At 44.7% G+C, this 12,942-nt stretch overlaps 1 protein-coding gene across 2 annotated transcripts in view; it reads left to right on the top strand.

The window, feature by feature from the left end:
- tnfaip8l1 (tumor necrosis factor, alpha-induced protein 8-like 1) overlaps positions 1-12,942 on the top strand; it is a 73,417-nt gene that overhangs the window by 42,015 nt on the left and 18,460 nt on the right. The window contains exon 1 of one of the 2 annotated variants that reach the window (XM_080212961.1): positions 4,054-4,290. The exons of the other annotated variant lie outside the window; for it this stretch is intronic. Coding sequence (XP_080069087.1) covers positions 4,263-4,290 — 28 coding nt within the window. The 5' untranslated portion in view covers positions 4,054-4,262. Of the gene's footprint in view, positions 1-4,053; positions 4,291-12,942 lie in introns of those variants that run through there. 2 annotated transcript variants of the gene reach the window in all.

Raw genomic sequence — 12,942 nt, 5'->3', positions numbered from 1 at the left:
GGTATCAGCCTAGTAAACCTCCTCTGCACTCCCTCCAAGGCCAAAATATCCTTGCGTAAGTACGGCGACCAAAACTGCACACAGTACTCCAGCTGCGGCCTCACCAATGCCCTATACAGCCGCAGCAAGACCTCCCTACTTTTATATTCAATCCCCCTCGCTATGAAGGCCAGCATCCCATTCGCCTTCCTGACCACCTGCTGCACCTGCAGGCTGGGTTTTTGCGACACACATGTACATGTCCCTGTTCAGGCTTGGAAAATAGGATAGTGATACAGTAACTACCCCAGTGATCTTACTCCTCCCTGGTCCAGGGTACTTTAAGCAGTTGTTGCAGATTGTCCTCCTCTAACTCAACCCAAACTAGGAGGAAACTTTTCTGTTCTGCTTTCTTCTCTCTCTTCAAATATTGTCCCTCTTTTAACTCTGCCGTCATTGCCCTCCCATTGGAAGACAATGCTTGATTGCACCAATGGTGATTCTCACTTTAAGAGCCATGTGATCCTTACTCTGCTGTGTTGCCCTTAAAGGGACAATCACCACAGCACCTTACAAACTCCCCACCCCTCCTCCAACCCCTTCCCCTCACATAAGTCCTGGAAAGCATTGCCACCTCCAAAATCCATATTTCTTAGAATTCCATGGCTTGAATTTTCAGGGTGACGACTGCTTGGCCCCCATCATCTGGAGAACTGGCAGGGAATGCTTCCCCACCCACTCCGACAGACCCACTGCCAATGTGTGCTCAATTGGCGGGACATCTGTCCACAAGAGGCAGCGACGTAGTGGTATTGTTACTGGATTAGTAATCCAGAGACCCAGGGTAATGCTCAGGGGTCCCAAGTTCAAATCCTACCACAACAGATGGTGAAATTTAAATTCAATAAAAACCTTGAATTATAAGTTAAATGATGACCATGAAATCATTGTCAACTGTTGTAAAAATCCATCTGGTTCACTAATGTCCTTTGGGGAAGGAAATCTGCCATCCTTACCTGGTCTGGCCTCTTACACCAGTCCCACGGCAATGTGGTTGACTGTTAAATGTCCTCTGAAATGGATAGTAATTAGGGATGGGCAATAAATGCTAGTCCAGTAACATCCACATCCCGTAGATTTAAAAAAATTAGGAAACGGTTGGCTTGTCAGATTAGGGATATCAAGGTACAGCCCTCCAGTGGTAGGCAAAGGTACTGCAGTGCAATATCTGAGACTAAGACCCAGGAACCATAGTGCTGGTAGGTACCAGGGGTTCTAGGAAGGTTAGGGGGTGACCTGGGGTTCATGAGGGCAGGCAATCCTGCTACTGAAAGGGAGCCCGGGTGGGAGAAGAGAGCCAGGGAGGGTTTGGGCACCTCCATCCTGAAGAGGCCTTCCAATGGAGGCACAGCCTCTCCCAAACCCCACCTCCCCAAGATTGAGGGTGAAAACATTTTCTGATTCCCATCCTCAATCATCATGCACCTGCCAGACTAAGGATTGAGGCCATTCGGCCCATCTGCACCAACAACAATTCCACCTTGCCCTATCCCCGAAACCCAACATTTACCCCACTAATCCCTCTAACCTATGAATCCTGGGACACAAAGGGATAATTTAGCATGGCCAATGCACCTAACCCACACATCTTTGGACTTTGGGAGGAAATGGGAGCACCCAGAGGACCCCATAAGTGGCCAGTTGAGGGCTTTAATGTGGGTATGGGGAGGCTTTCCATCTGAGGCCCTATCCATCCCATTATAAAATCACATCTGGGGTAGGCAGGATCCTGGAAGGAATCCAATCCTTTAACTTTCCTTTCCCCTTAAAATTCTGGCCAATGTTTGAATTCCTTTAATCAGATTTCCAGTCCTACCCTGGTATCGAACCAGCTCTTATCGAAGTTGTACGACATCCAATGTGACTGTGGCAAAAGATAATCTATCCCTTCATCTTTCTCAACCTGTCTGCAGCCTTTAATGGTCAACCATCCTCCCCTCCAATACCTCTCTTCTGTTGCCCATCTGAGTGATTCCATTCTTATCCATCTAATCATAACCAGGCTATCACTTGCTTTGATGTCTCTTCCTGCTCCAGTACTGTTCCTTCTGCTATCTCCTAAGGGTCTATCTTTGCCTTTCAACCACATCATCTGAAACATAACATGAGCACTGTACTGAATGAGCAGAAATTCCTCCCATTAAATGTTGGGAAGACCAGAAACTTCATTCCCTGGGAACCAACTTCATTCCTGTCCCTAGCAATTGCCTAAGACTGAACCTGGCTGTTTGCACTCTCCTTGTTACATCTGACCCTGGCCACATGTCCACTCCATCACTAAGATGACCTATTTCCATTTCTATGGCTCCCAACTCTATTCCTGCCTCAGCTCATCTACTACCAGAACCCTCATCCTTACCTATGTTACCTCTAACCTCAATGATTCCAACGGTGTCCTCTGGCTGACCTCATGCATACAACACTTTGGAAAATTGAGGTTATCCAACATGTGCCCAGTCTCAGACCCAGTCCTGTTCACTGATTGCCTCTGTACTCGCTAGTGTACATTAGCTCCTGGTCAAACAATGCCTGCATTTCAAAATTCCCACCCCTGTTTCTAAATCACCCCGTGGCCAAGCCTTTCCCCATCTCTGTAAGCTCCCCCAAGTCCCTCAACCCTCTGAGCTATTTACGAGGTATCCCTATCTCTGCTCATCCAATTCAGACCTTTTGGGTGGAATTTTTCTGCCCCGCCTGCCATGGGAATCGTAGAGAGTGGGACATGGACCATGCAAACGTCCGTTGACCTTGGGTGGGAGTTTTGATTTTCCGGTCTTGGGCAAGCATGACCGGAAAAGCCGGCCCTTTGAGTCTCCTCAAGTTTGAATTTCCCACACTGTTGACCATGTCATCCGGTGTCAAAGCCCTAATGCTCTAGAATTTCCTCCATATATTTCTCCATTTCTTTTGCCTCTCATTTCCCATTTAAGATGTTCCTTAAGCATTTCTCTTAGACCAAGCTTTTGGTCATCTGCCCCAATACTGCATTGTGTGGCTTCTGTAAATTACCTTGACGTGTTTGATTACATGAAAGGTGCTATACAAATAAAGGTTGCAATTGTTGTCATAGAATCATAGAATCCTACAGCGCAGAAAGAGGCCATTTGACCCATCAATCCCACCCAGCCCTCACCTCCTCATGTATGTACCCTGTTAATCCCCCTAATACTAAGGGACAATTTATCATGGCCAATCCACCTAACCCACACATCTTTGGACTTTGGAAGGAAACTGAAGCACTTGGAGGAAACCCAGGCAGACATGGGGAGAATGTGCAAACTCTGCACAAGACATCCAAGGCTGGAATTGAACCCGCGTCCCTGGCAATGTGAGGCAACAGTGCTAACCCATGCCATCCCAAAGTGACTCAGTACCACAGTGAGTGATATACTTAACCACTGAGTCCTCTAGTGCAGGAATTCTAATTCCCATACCTGGTGTTAGAGAGGGTTAACACAAAAACTCCAGTACTACCTGGCTCAAACTCATTGCATAATGAGGATTAAACCTGGAACCTTCTGGTCAGGAAGAGAGAGAGAGGAATTTCCTCTTTGCACAGTCACTAGTATAATTGCAAACTGTTTTCTTTACGCTTGGCACAATAGGAAATCGGGGAAATACATTGTTTATCCATTAGTGTAAGGAGAAAACTCATTCACGTTTTGGGTGTGACCTTTCCTTTAGTCTGAGGGTTTACCGCCAAAACAGTTAACTCCTTTTATACAGATTCTGATAGACATTCAGATTATACGTTATATAGTTGACATGTTATACAAAACCCATCGGACAAAATGAATGCAAATTCCTAATGTTTTGTTTATGAGGTTAGTGTGGCTGTCGGTGTGTTTATCCCCACCAACACCCTGCCTCCTGCCACCTCCACCACCTCCCCCCTAGTCCCACCCTACAACCTTCAGCAAGCGCTGATCGTATCAAAGAGAGAAGAATGCTTTCCAGCTGTCTGTTTGACTGGACCTGAAAGGGTGCCTGTCGTCAGCCAGGGAAGAGGGCAGGGCAGGGTAAACCTGGACTGACAACTTCCAATAAAGAGCGCCTCCTCAACTCCTCTCGCAAGTGTCCCGACTGGTGCACGCTCGGGATTCCTTTTGCGATTGAACCCTTTGGGCACTTGGTGTTTTATTTTTGTGGTTGTACCGACTGGCAGTGCCCCGCTCTGAGCTGTGATTTATCTTCTCCGCTTTTACTGCTGTTCGGAACCAGCCATGGAGTTGGAAGGCGAACGGAAAGAAGGTAAGGTTTGGATCAGAATCAAACTGCAAGTCGAAACGAGTCGGCCTTTCTCACTGCACTGAGGTTGCTCCTGGATAACAGCGAGAGTCACCCCCGTGCACCTGGATAAACTTCTAAAATGTCATGAATAAATCAGATTACCCAAAAAGAAACTGTGATAAATCTGTACTTCTGGGAGTAGCACTGAAAGTGAATTTGAATGAAACTTGGTCACTTTTTAAAAAAACTTGGTAGAGAACATTCCAGGGGGAAAAAAAAGCTTTTTCTCTTTGCCCTTTAAGTTAAAAGCAAGGTTATCGTTGTTAATAATATGTCAATGATATTGTTTATATTCTCAAGATGCATTGACGAAGGGCATTGTTTAATTTAGCACTTTGATCAGATATATATACAGGGGTCACCTGGAAAGGTGAATATACTCCCCCAATAAAGAGAAGATCTGTCTCGATTTTGACTTCATCAACTGGCTTGGATATTATTAGTTGTCCAGGGGACAGTGGGTTTAACACAACGAGTTATCAGCAAGTTCACAGCTACAGGAGAATAGAGAGAGCCCACAAACAGCATTCCTTTGCTTTGCAACCAAGTTTTGAGTAATCTGATGAGATGCCCTGTCTACAAGTTGGATCTTGATCAGGCACTGCAGAAATAATAGTTTTGACTACTGGAGAAGGATCTTTTTTCTTTTCTAAAGCTAGCTCTGGCCTGTAGAGCTTCATTGCCCTCGTGTCAGCAAAATGATATGAGGAGGATGTCGACTGAGGGTGAGAAGCTGTTGGGATCCTGTATATCTGCAGGTACCAGCATGAATCTAGCACCTGCTCCCAGTTAAGGCAGAACTAAAGGATAGTGCCTGCTCCATACTCTTTTCTAGCTAGAGGAAATGGAACTCTTTTATATTGGGGCGGCACAGTGGGTTAGCACTGCTGCCTCACAGCGCCAGCGACCCGGGTTCGATACCTGGCTTGGGTCATTGTCTGTGCCGAGTATGCACATTCTCCCCATGTCTGCATGGGTTTCCTCCGGGTGCTCCGGTTTCCTCCCACAGTCCGAAAAACGTGCTGGGTAGGTGCATTGGCCATGCTAAATTCTCCCTCAGTGTACCTGAACAGATGCCAGAGTGTGGCGACTTGGGGATTTCACAGTAACTTCTTTGCAGTGTTAATGTAAGCCTACTTATGTCTAATAAATAAACATTTTTTGCTTGCCCAGATGTCCTCTAACTTTTTACTTTGATTTATTATTGTCACATGTATTAACATACAGTGGAAAGTATTCTTTCTTGCACGCCATACAAAGCATACCATTCATAGAGAAGGAAAGGAAAGAGTGCGGAATGTAGTGTTTATAGTCATAGCTAGGGTGTAGAGAAAGATCAACTTAATGCAAGGTAAGTCCATTCAAAAGTCTGACAGCAGCAGGGAAGAAGCTGTTCTTGAGTTGGTTGGTATCTCAGCTCAGACTTTTGTACCTTTTTCCCGAAAGAAGAAGGTGGAAGAGAGAATGTCTGGGATCCGTGGGGCCCTTAAGAACTTAAGTCCTTAAGTCCTTAACTTTAGAATTCAGTTCTTAATTGTTATTACGTTTCAAGACTTTTGATCCTTTTTAAAACTATTTGTATCAGTTTAGGAATTAGTTATATTAAGTGTTCCTTTTTAAATTTCTTTTATTCCATCCTTAAGTCAGTACTAGAATGGATCGGGCAAACCCAAAACCATTCCTATGAAAACCAAATTCAAGTTCCAATTGAATCCCATTCATGGTCCCCAGAAGAGAAATAAACTAGATCCAAGCTGACAGGGTAAGGTATTGCACCCCAGCTTGGGCTTGATCTCAGCTAAAAGGAAGCATTCCTTGTAACAAACGTTGAATTTTCACAAGTTTATATGAAAAAGAAACCCTAGGTTGCAGTCACTTTTTGGGTAATGAAGATGTACATTAAAGTCATACTGGCCAGTTTGTCAACGTCCGTGGATAGCAAGGGCCCACTGAGCATGGTAAATGCAGGGAGGATGTTTCCGATGGTCGGTGTGTCCAGAACCAGGGGTCGCAGTCTGAGGATTCGGGGTAGATCATTTCTTCACCCAAAGAGTGATGAACCTGTGGAATTCATTACCAGAGGAAGTAGTTGATGCCAAAGCGTTGAATGTATTCATAAGGCAACTAGATATGGGGCAAATGGGATCAATGGTTATGGGGAGAAAGTAGGATTAGGCTATTGAGTTGGACGACCAGCCATGATCACAATAAATGATGGAGCAGGTTCAATGGGCCAAAGGCTCTCTTCCTGCTCTTATCTTTCTATGGTGGCTGATATTGGTGAGACAAGCAAAAGAAAATGTTTTCTTTTAAATGCATATTCTCAAAGGGAAGGAGGATGGAGCCAGTTACTTTGATAGATCTTTTGGTGAATTTCCTGAGTAAGGAAAAAGTCACCCTGCACTCCCACTACTGGGAACATAAAGTGAAATGCAGGCACTTAACCCAGCCAGTTAGCCAGCTAGGCTTTGGGAGGAAGCTTTGCCAAGCAAGTTAGAAACATGCTGAGACTTGGGGCGCAATCTTACGAAAAATAATTCTAAGTGCTGAATGAGCAAGAATGTGGGAGAGCTTTAGCTTGTTTTTCATGAGAATTTGAAAATATAATCTTCTGCCACTCAGTCACATTTTTGGACAGAAGTGCGATTCTCACCATTGGAAGTGGGAGGAGGCGAAGTCTAAGCTCACTGGTGAAGCTAGTTTCAGACTGCTTGGGGTGCCATTGCACAGATACCCTGATCTCCTAGTGAACCACATACCACTCCCACAATCATCAGTGACAGTGCAATTCCCCCGCAATGTGGGGACTGTCCCGATAAGTCCCCATCACAATTCCCGTCCATACCACACCCTGCATGCACCCCCCGCAGCAGCTGATCAACTCGCCACATTGCATATCCCCTCTGCAGGTCACCCCCAACCCATCTGCAGACCTCCCTTCCACCCCCAACTTAGAACTCCCTCATTGTTTCTGCCTCCATCATAGCCTTACCCACTTTGCACAGCACCTAGCACAGTTATGGTGCAGGTGGGCATAGCCAGGGGGCTGGGTGGGCATTGCCACAGGCAATGCCAAGTTGGTACTATCCCATGGATACTGTCTGGCCATGCCCTTGACCACCCAGGGCTTCAATAGCCTCCAGTCTTTGTTGAGGCCACCACATCTGGTCTCCACTGACAGCAGTGATTCTCGCTGGTGAGAGAACATAACTGCGAGGAGTTAGGGGTAAGGGAGCCCGGACGATGCCGTTTCCGCACCCTTTCTGAGCACATAGCTGACCTCGCCAACAAAACAGGGCCGGGACGATTGCGTGCAATGAAAAATTGGTTTGCAGCCGGCTCGATTCTGATTCTTGGCCTCGCACGCCCACCGCGCTAGTCGATCATGTGGTGAGCGTGTAAGATCACGCCCTTATTCTAAATGTAAAGGCTGGCCATAAAAGTTTACATGAATCTGCTCACAGAAATATTTCTTGTTCTGCAGGAGGGTTTGGTAGCTGATTGAATTGAGGAAGGATTCTATTACAATTGTTCCTCTGCACAATAAGGAGTGCTCTCTGTGAAATGCTGCAGCTCAACAGGTCTGGGTGATGGGGAGAATATGTAGTTCAGTTCCCAATTGGATTCTTTTGCTAGGTCCTAGGTTACCCTTTGTACAATTACTTATTGGACACGGCAGACACGCTGTGAGCTACTTGGACTGCGACAAGAGTGGCTGGCTGATACTGCCGTATCTAAGGCAGGCAGACCCAAAACTAGTAACAGCATCGATTATCAGATTGGATGGTCCACTCTATCGAAACGATCAAATTATTCAAACTGAAATTTCCAAGAGTTCCTCCGTTGCCTGGTGGAAGTATTTAAACTTTATTTTCCACTGGCTGTATTTGCAGTGTAGTGCGTGTGCAAATGAAATGAGGCGAGGCTATCTCTTTCAGCTGATCTTTGCTTTCAGGCAACTTAAGTTATACCACATTGTTTATCTTGATGCAATGCTGAAACCAATTTGCAGTGACTCCAGTTGCAATGCTTTATGTTCCTTCTAACCGTACAAGTTATAAATCTTTGTAATCCAGTTATGTGTTTATGTTCCTTCAATGCACTGTTAACTGAAAGGAAATAATCACAAGACATTTTAACCTTAATCATCTCCAAATATATTCCTTTCTTTTAAAAGAAGTGCTAGCTATTGGCTTTTATTTACAATGCATTACGTTTAATGGAGATATTCATTTTAAATGAATGCAATACAACATGCCTATAGAGTAAATATTACAGCCAGACAATTGGTTTTGTAACATGCCCTACCTAGATCTGTGACCAGCGAGATATAAGTGTAATACTGTTTTATAATAAATAAAGCAAAGTAATGACATTCGAAGGGTCACCCAGACTTGAAACATTGGCTCTAATCTCCCTCCACAGACCTGCTGAGATTTTCCAGTGTTATCTACTTGTGTCTGTGACCAGCAGTCTAGCTGCTGTTACATATTCTCAATCTCAGGGTACGCGTGGCTGCAGGATTTAGCTGGAGCTCAGATTCAGAGGATGTACTTAGTCCACCTTGGTTCACACATCCAGAATTTCCAAAACAAATGTATTTTCCGTCTCTCTCTCCCCTCCCTCATCCCGCCATCAAACTATTCTTGAATGAGCCAAAGATTTTTTTTGTCTCCTGTGCTTGGATTATGAAAATTCTAAATCTGACAAACTTCTGCAACACGTATCAATTTTGTCCATTTGATCAAGTCTTTGACACACACAATGGGTGGAATTTTGCCATCCCGCCCGGCATGGGAATCATAGCAGTCGGGACATGGACCATGCAAAGGTCCTTTGACTTAGGGCGAGATTTTCCAGACTTGGGACGGAGTGGAAAAATCTCACTCCATCCACCCAGCCCATCCACCACAGGAATCGGAACGGGCGAGGGCTGGGCGATGGAATGGTCCGTTAACCTCGGGTGAGATTTTAGGGTTTTGGGACAAGCAAGGCTGTAAAATCCCGCCCAATATCTCTTAAGGCAGGACATACAGACAAATGAATGCAATGGGCCGGCACAGTGGTTAGCACTGCTGCCTCACGGCGCCAGGGACCCGGGTTCAATTCCGGCCTCGGGTCACTGCCTGTGTGGAGTTTGCACGTTCTCCCCGTGTCTGCGTGGGTTTCCTCTGGGTGCTCTGGTTTCCTCCCACAGTCCAAAGATGTGTAGGTTAGGTTGACTGGCCATGCTACATTAACCCTAGTTTCAGGGGGATTGGCAGGGTGATTATGTGGGGTTACAGGAATAGGACTTGGGTGGGATTGTGGTCAGTGCAGACTCGATGGGCCAAATAGCCTCCTTCTGCACTGTAGGGATTCCATGACTCTTCATTTCCCTGGGTAAAAAGGTAACCTTCATCAATCCTGACTTTACTATCGTGAGGGAAAACTCGTAATCTTTCTGGGTAATCATCTCTTACGGACACTGTTCTAGCTGGTTCATTATGGCATGACAAGGTGTGATTGTGAACAACACCCCCAGCAATGATATAGTCCCTACAGTAACCGGATGCAAATCCCGTTCACTATCTAGGATGTAACTAATCATCCTGCCCTGCATTGTGCTACCTACCCCTCTATCTCAAGATTGTCCCAGCTATCTCATTTCACAGTTCAGCCACACAAATAAATCAGCAGGCAGAAATTGCACATCCTCACACCAGCAGTAGCTAGACGTGGCAGATAAATTGTGCCTTAACACTTCAAACAGTATAACATCCTGGGAATGAGCAACCTTAACCATTTGATTCTCTCTAACTACAGTACAAATCCACTAGCTACTTATCATCAATTGTGGAAATCCTACAATGCAGGGCAGTTAGCCCTTTGAGTCTTCACACAGAACAATCTCACCCAGGCCCTATCTCCGTTACCCAACTAACCCCTTGGCGCTAAATAGCAATTTAACATGGCCAATCCACCTAACCCGCACACCTTTAGACTGTAAGAGGAAACTGGAGCTCCTGGAGGAAACCCCCACAGACACGGGGAGAACATGCAAACTCCATACGGACAGTCACCCGAGGTCAGAATTGAACCTGGATCCTTGGCACTGTGAGGCAGCAGTGCTGACCATTATGCCACCATGCTACCCCTTACATCTATATGTGAAAAGAAGGCATAAACACAAATTGTATGAAGTTAAACCAGATCCCGACGCTACATATATTTGTGTATGTAGCTAGAATATCTTACGCTACACGACAAGCATTCCACGTTTAATCTAATCCATGATGAAAGCAAAATACTGCAGATGCTGGAAATCTGAAACAAAATATTCTGGAAAAACTCAGGAGGTTGGCAGCATTTTTGGAGATGGAAAATCGCAAGTGGTATTTTTGCCCTGAGGCCTAGGGAGCGTTAAGCAGCAGCGGAGGCAGTCCGACATTGGCCAGTAGCGGGATCTTCTGGGCAAGGCACTCGGGGCAAGGTCTAGGAACCCAGGTTCAAATCCCACCAGGGCAGATGGTGAAATTTGAATTTAATAATGATCTAGAATTTTAAAAATAAAAGTCCAACGATGACCAAGAATCCACAACAACTCATCTCTGACGTTCTTTAGGGAAGGAAATTTGCCCTTCTTGTTTGGTTTACATGTGACTCCAGATCCGCAGCAAGGTGCTTGACTGTCGAATGGCCTTTGAAATAGAGGGTAGTTAGGAACGGGTGATTAACGCTGGCCAGTAATGCCCAAATCCCACAAATAAAGTAAAAAAAACTTGAATTGTTCAGTGTTGCCAATTGCTAACTCAGTCATGATGACCAAAACTGAACTCTATTTAAGGTGCTACTGATTAGTATAGTTTACAGTTTTAATATAGTTCCTGCCATTTTATACACACAATTGACCCTGGTCATGTAATTAAATATTTAGTGAGCAGCTTTTGTTTAAGCCTGGCTCGAAAAGTTTGTAGCATGGATTAAATTTTGTTCAATTTAGGAGGATTCTCCTCCTTGCCATTGGATGGCATCGTACCAAATGGCACTGAGCGTAGATGCCATCTTTTAAATATTTGGTGAATTTTGTGTTCCTCAAGGTGGGAATGTTTGTGGTACGAAATGAGATAGTATTTCCAGTTTTATTATCCAATCTGGTATCAGGAAATAAAAGGTTAAGTTATGAAGACAGTTGCATAAGCTTGGCCTGTATTCCCTTGAAGATTAGTCAGTGGTTTCATCGAATTATTAAAGGAATTCGATAGGATAAACACTGAGAACTCAATCTCCTCTATTCTTCTTTATTTATTTCATAAAATGTAGGCATCACTGACAAGGTCAGCATTTATTTGTTAACTATCTAAACAGGTTTCAATTAGCTGTCAGAGGTTACAAAGATATGGATTGGTAAGTATAAAAAGGACAAACAATTTATCAAGTGCAAATACTCTGGTACTGGTTTAAAAGCTAAGATTTAGAATCTGTAAACAATTTGCATTACATGTCATCTGTTTAAGTCAATTACAGTACAGGCATGTGCCCTATGCTGGGGCGGTTAATACCTGGCAATGGCCAGCTTAAACTGAAACACATTTCAACCTTAACTCAACTAAACATAGAGATGTTATACAGTTTAAAAAAAAATGAACTGAGTAGCTAGCTAGGCCACTTCAAGATTCAGTTAAGAGTCAGCCACATGTAGGCCAGACCAGGTAAGGATGGCAAATTTCCTTTCCTTCTGGTATTAGGAAACCAGACGGGTTTTCACAGCCATCGCTAACAGAATTCATGGTCACCATTACTTAGGTTAGCATTGTATTCCTGATTTTATCATTTGCCTTGGTGAGTTTTGAACCCATGTCTTCAGTGCATTAGGCTGGGCCTCTGGATTACTAGGCCAGTGACGTCACCACTCTGTCACCATCTCGTGTGGAGAAATCGAGAATGAAGGACGTAATCTCATTTGAGTTTGACCATTTATGAGAGAAGTCAGAAAATACTCTTCTGTGCAACAGACAGTTGAAATCTGGAACTTTCTCCTGAGAGAAAGATTGGGTTAATTAGATTCACATTGGAGAGAGTTTTGATAAGTAAGGCTGTCTGTAGATATGGAGCAAAGACAGGGAAATGGAGTTGTGGTGTAGCTCAACCATTCGCCCTGTTTCTCAGACTCCTATGTAAAGCAGTATTGTACAACTGGTTAGAAAGTAAAACTCCCTTTTATCTGCCTCAGCCTTTGAACTTTAGGACACGGGGTTAGTAATATCGTTGTGGCGTGCCTGTCTGACTCCAAAGTTCGACACGCATCATTTACATAGTGCACTCCCTCATTCCTTTTTTTCGAATAAGTCCGCTGTAAACATTCACCAGCCTCTGCTTCAGTTAAAGTTTAAACTGTTCACCAATTTCTCTCTCCTGAGCCCTCAATATGTGCCTGAACCTCCTACTACATTGTTTCTGCTTCCTAGCCTAACCATCCTGAGAACTTGCAGTTAATACTGCCAGGCAGAAGCAACCTTGTACTGTGCACTCGTATCCATACCCTGGTTTTACAACTCGCAGACTCACCTCACCAGTCTGCTTTTGAACTCCGCTCCTGGGCAGAGATGCCCTGCACCACACACTCCCTCCCTC

Source organism: Carcharhinus amblyrhynchos, chromosome 26, assembly GCF_965287045.1.
Source record: "Carcharhinus amblyrhynchos chromosome 26, sCarAmb.v2.hapA, whole genome shotgun sequence".
Lineage (NCBI taxonomy): Eukaryota > Metazoa > Chordata > Chondrichthyes > Carcharhiniformes > Carcharhinidae > Carcharhinus > Carcharhinus amblyrhynchos.
This window is presented reverse-complemented; position numbering and strand designations above follow the sequence as displayed.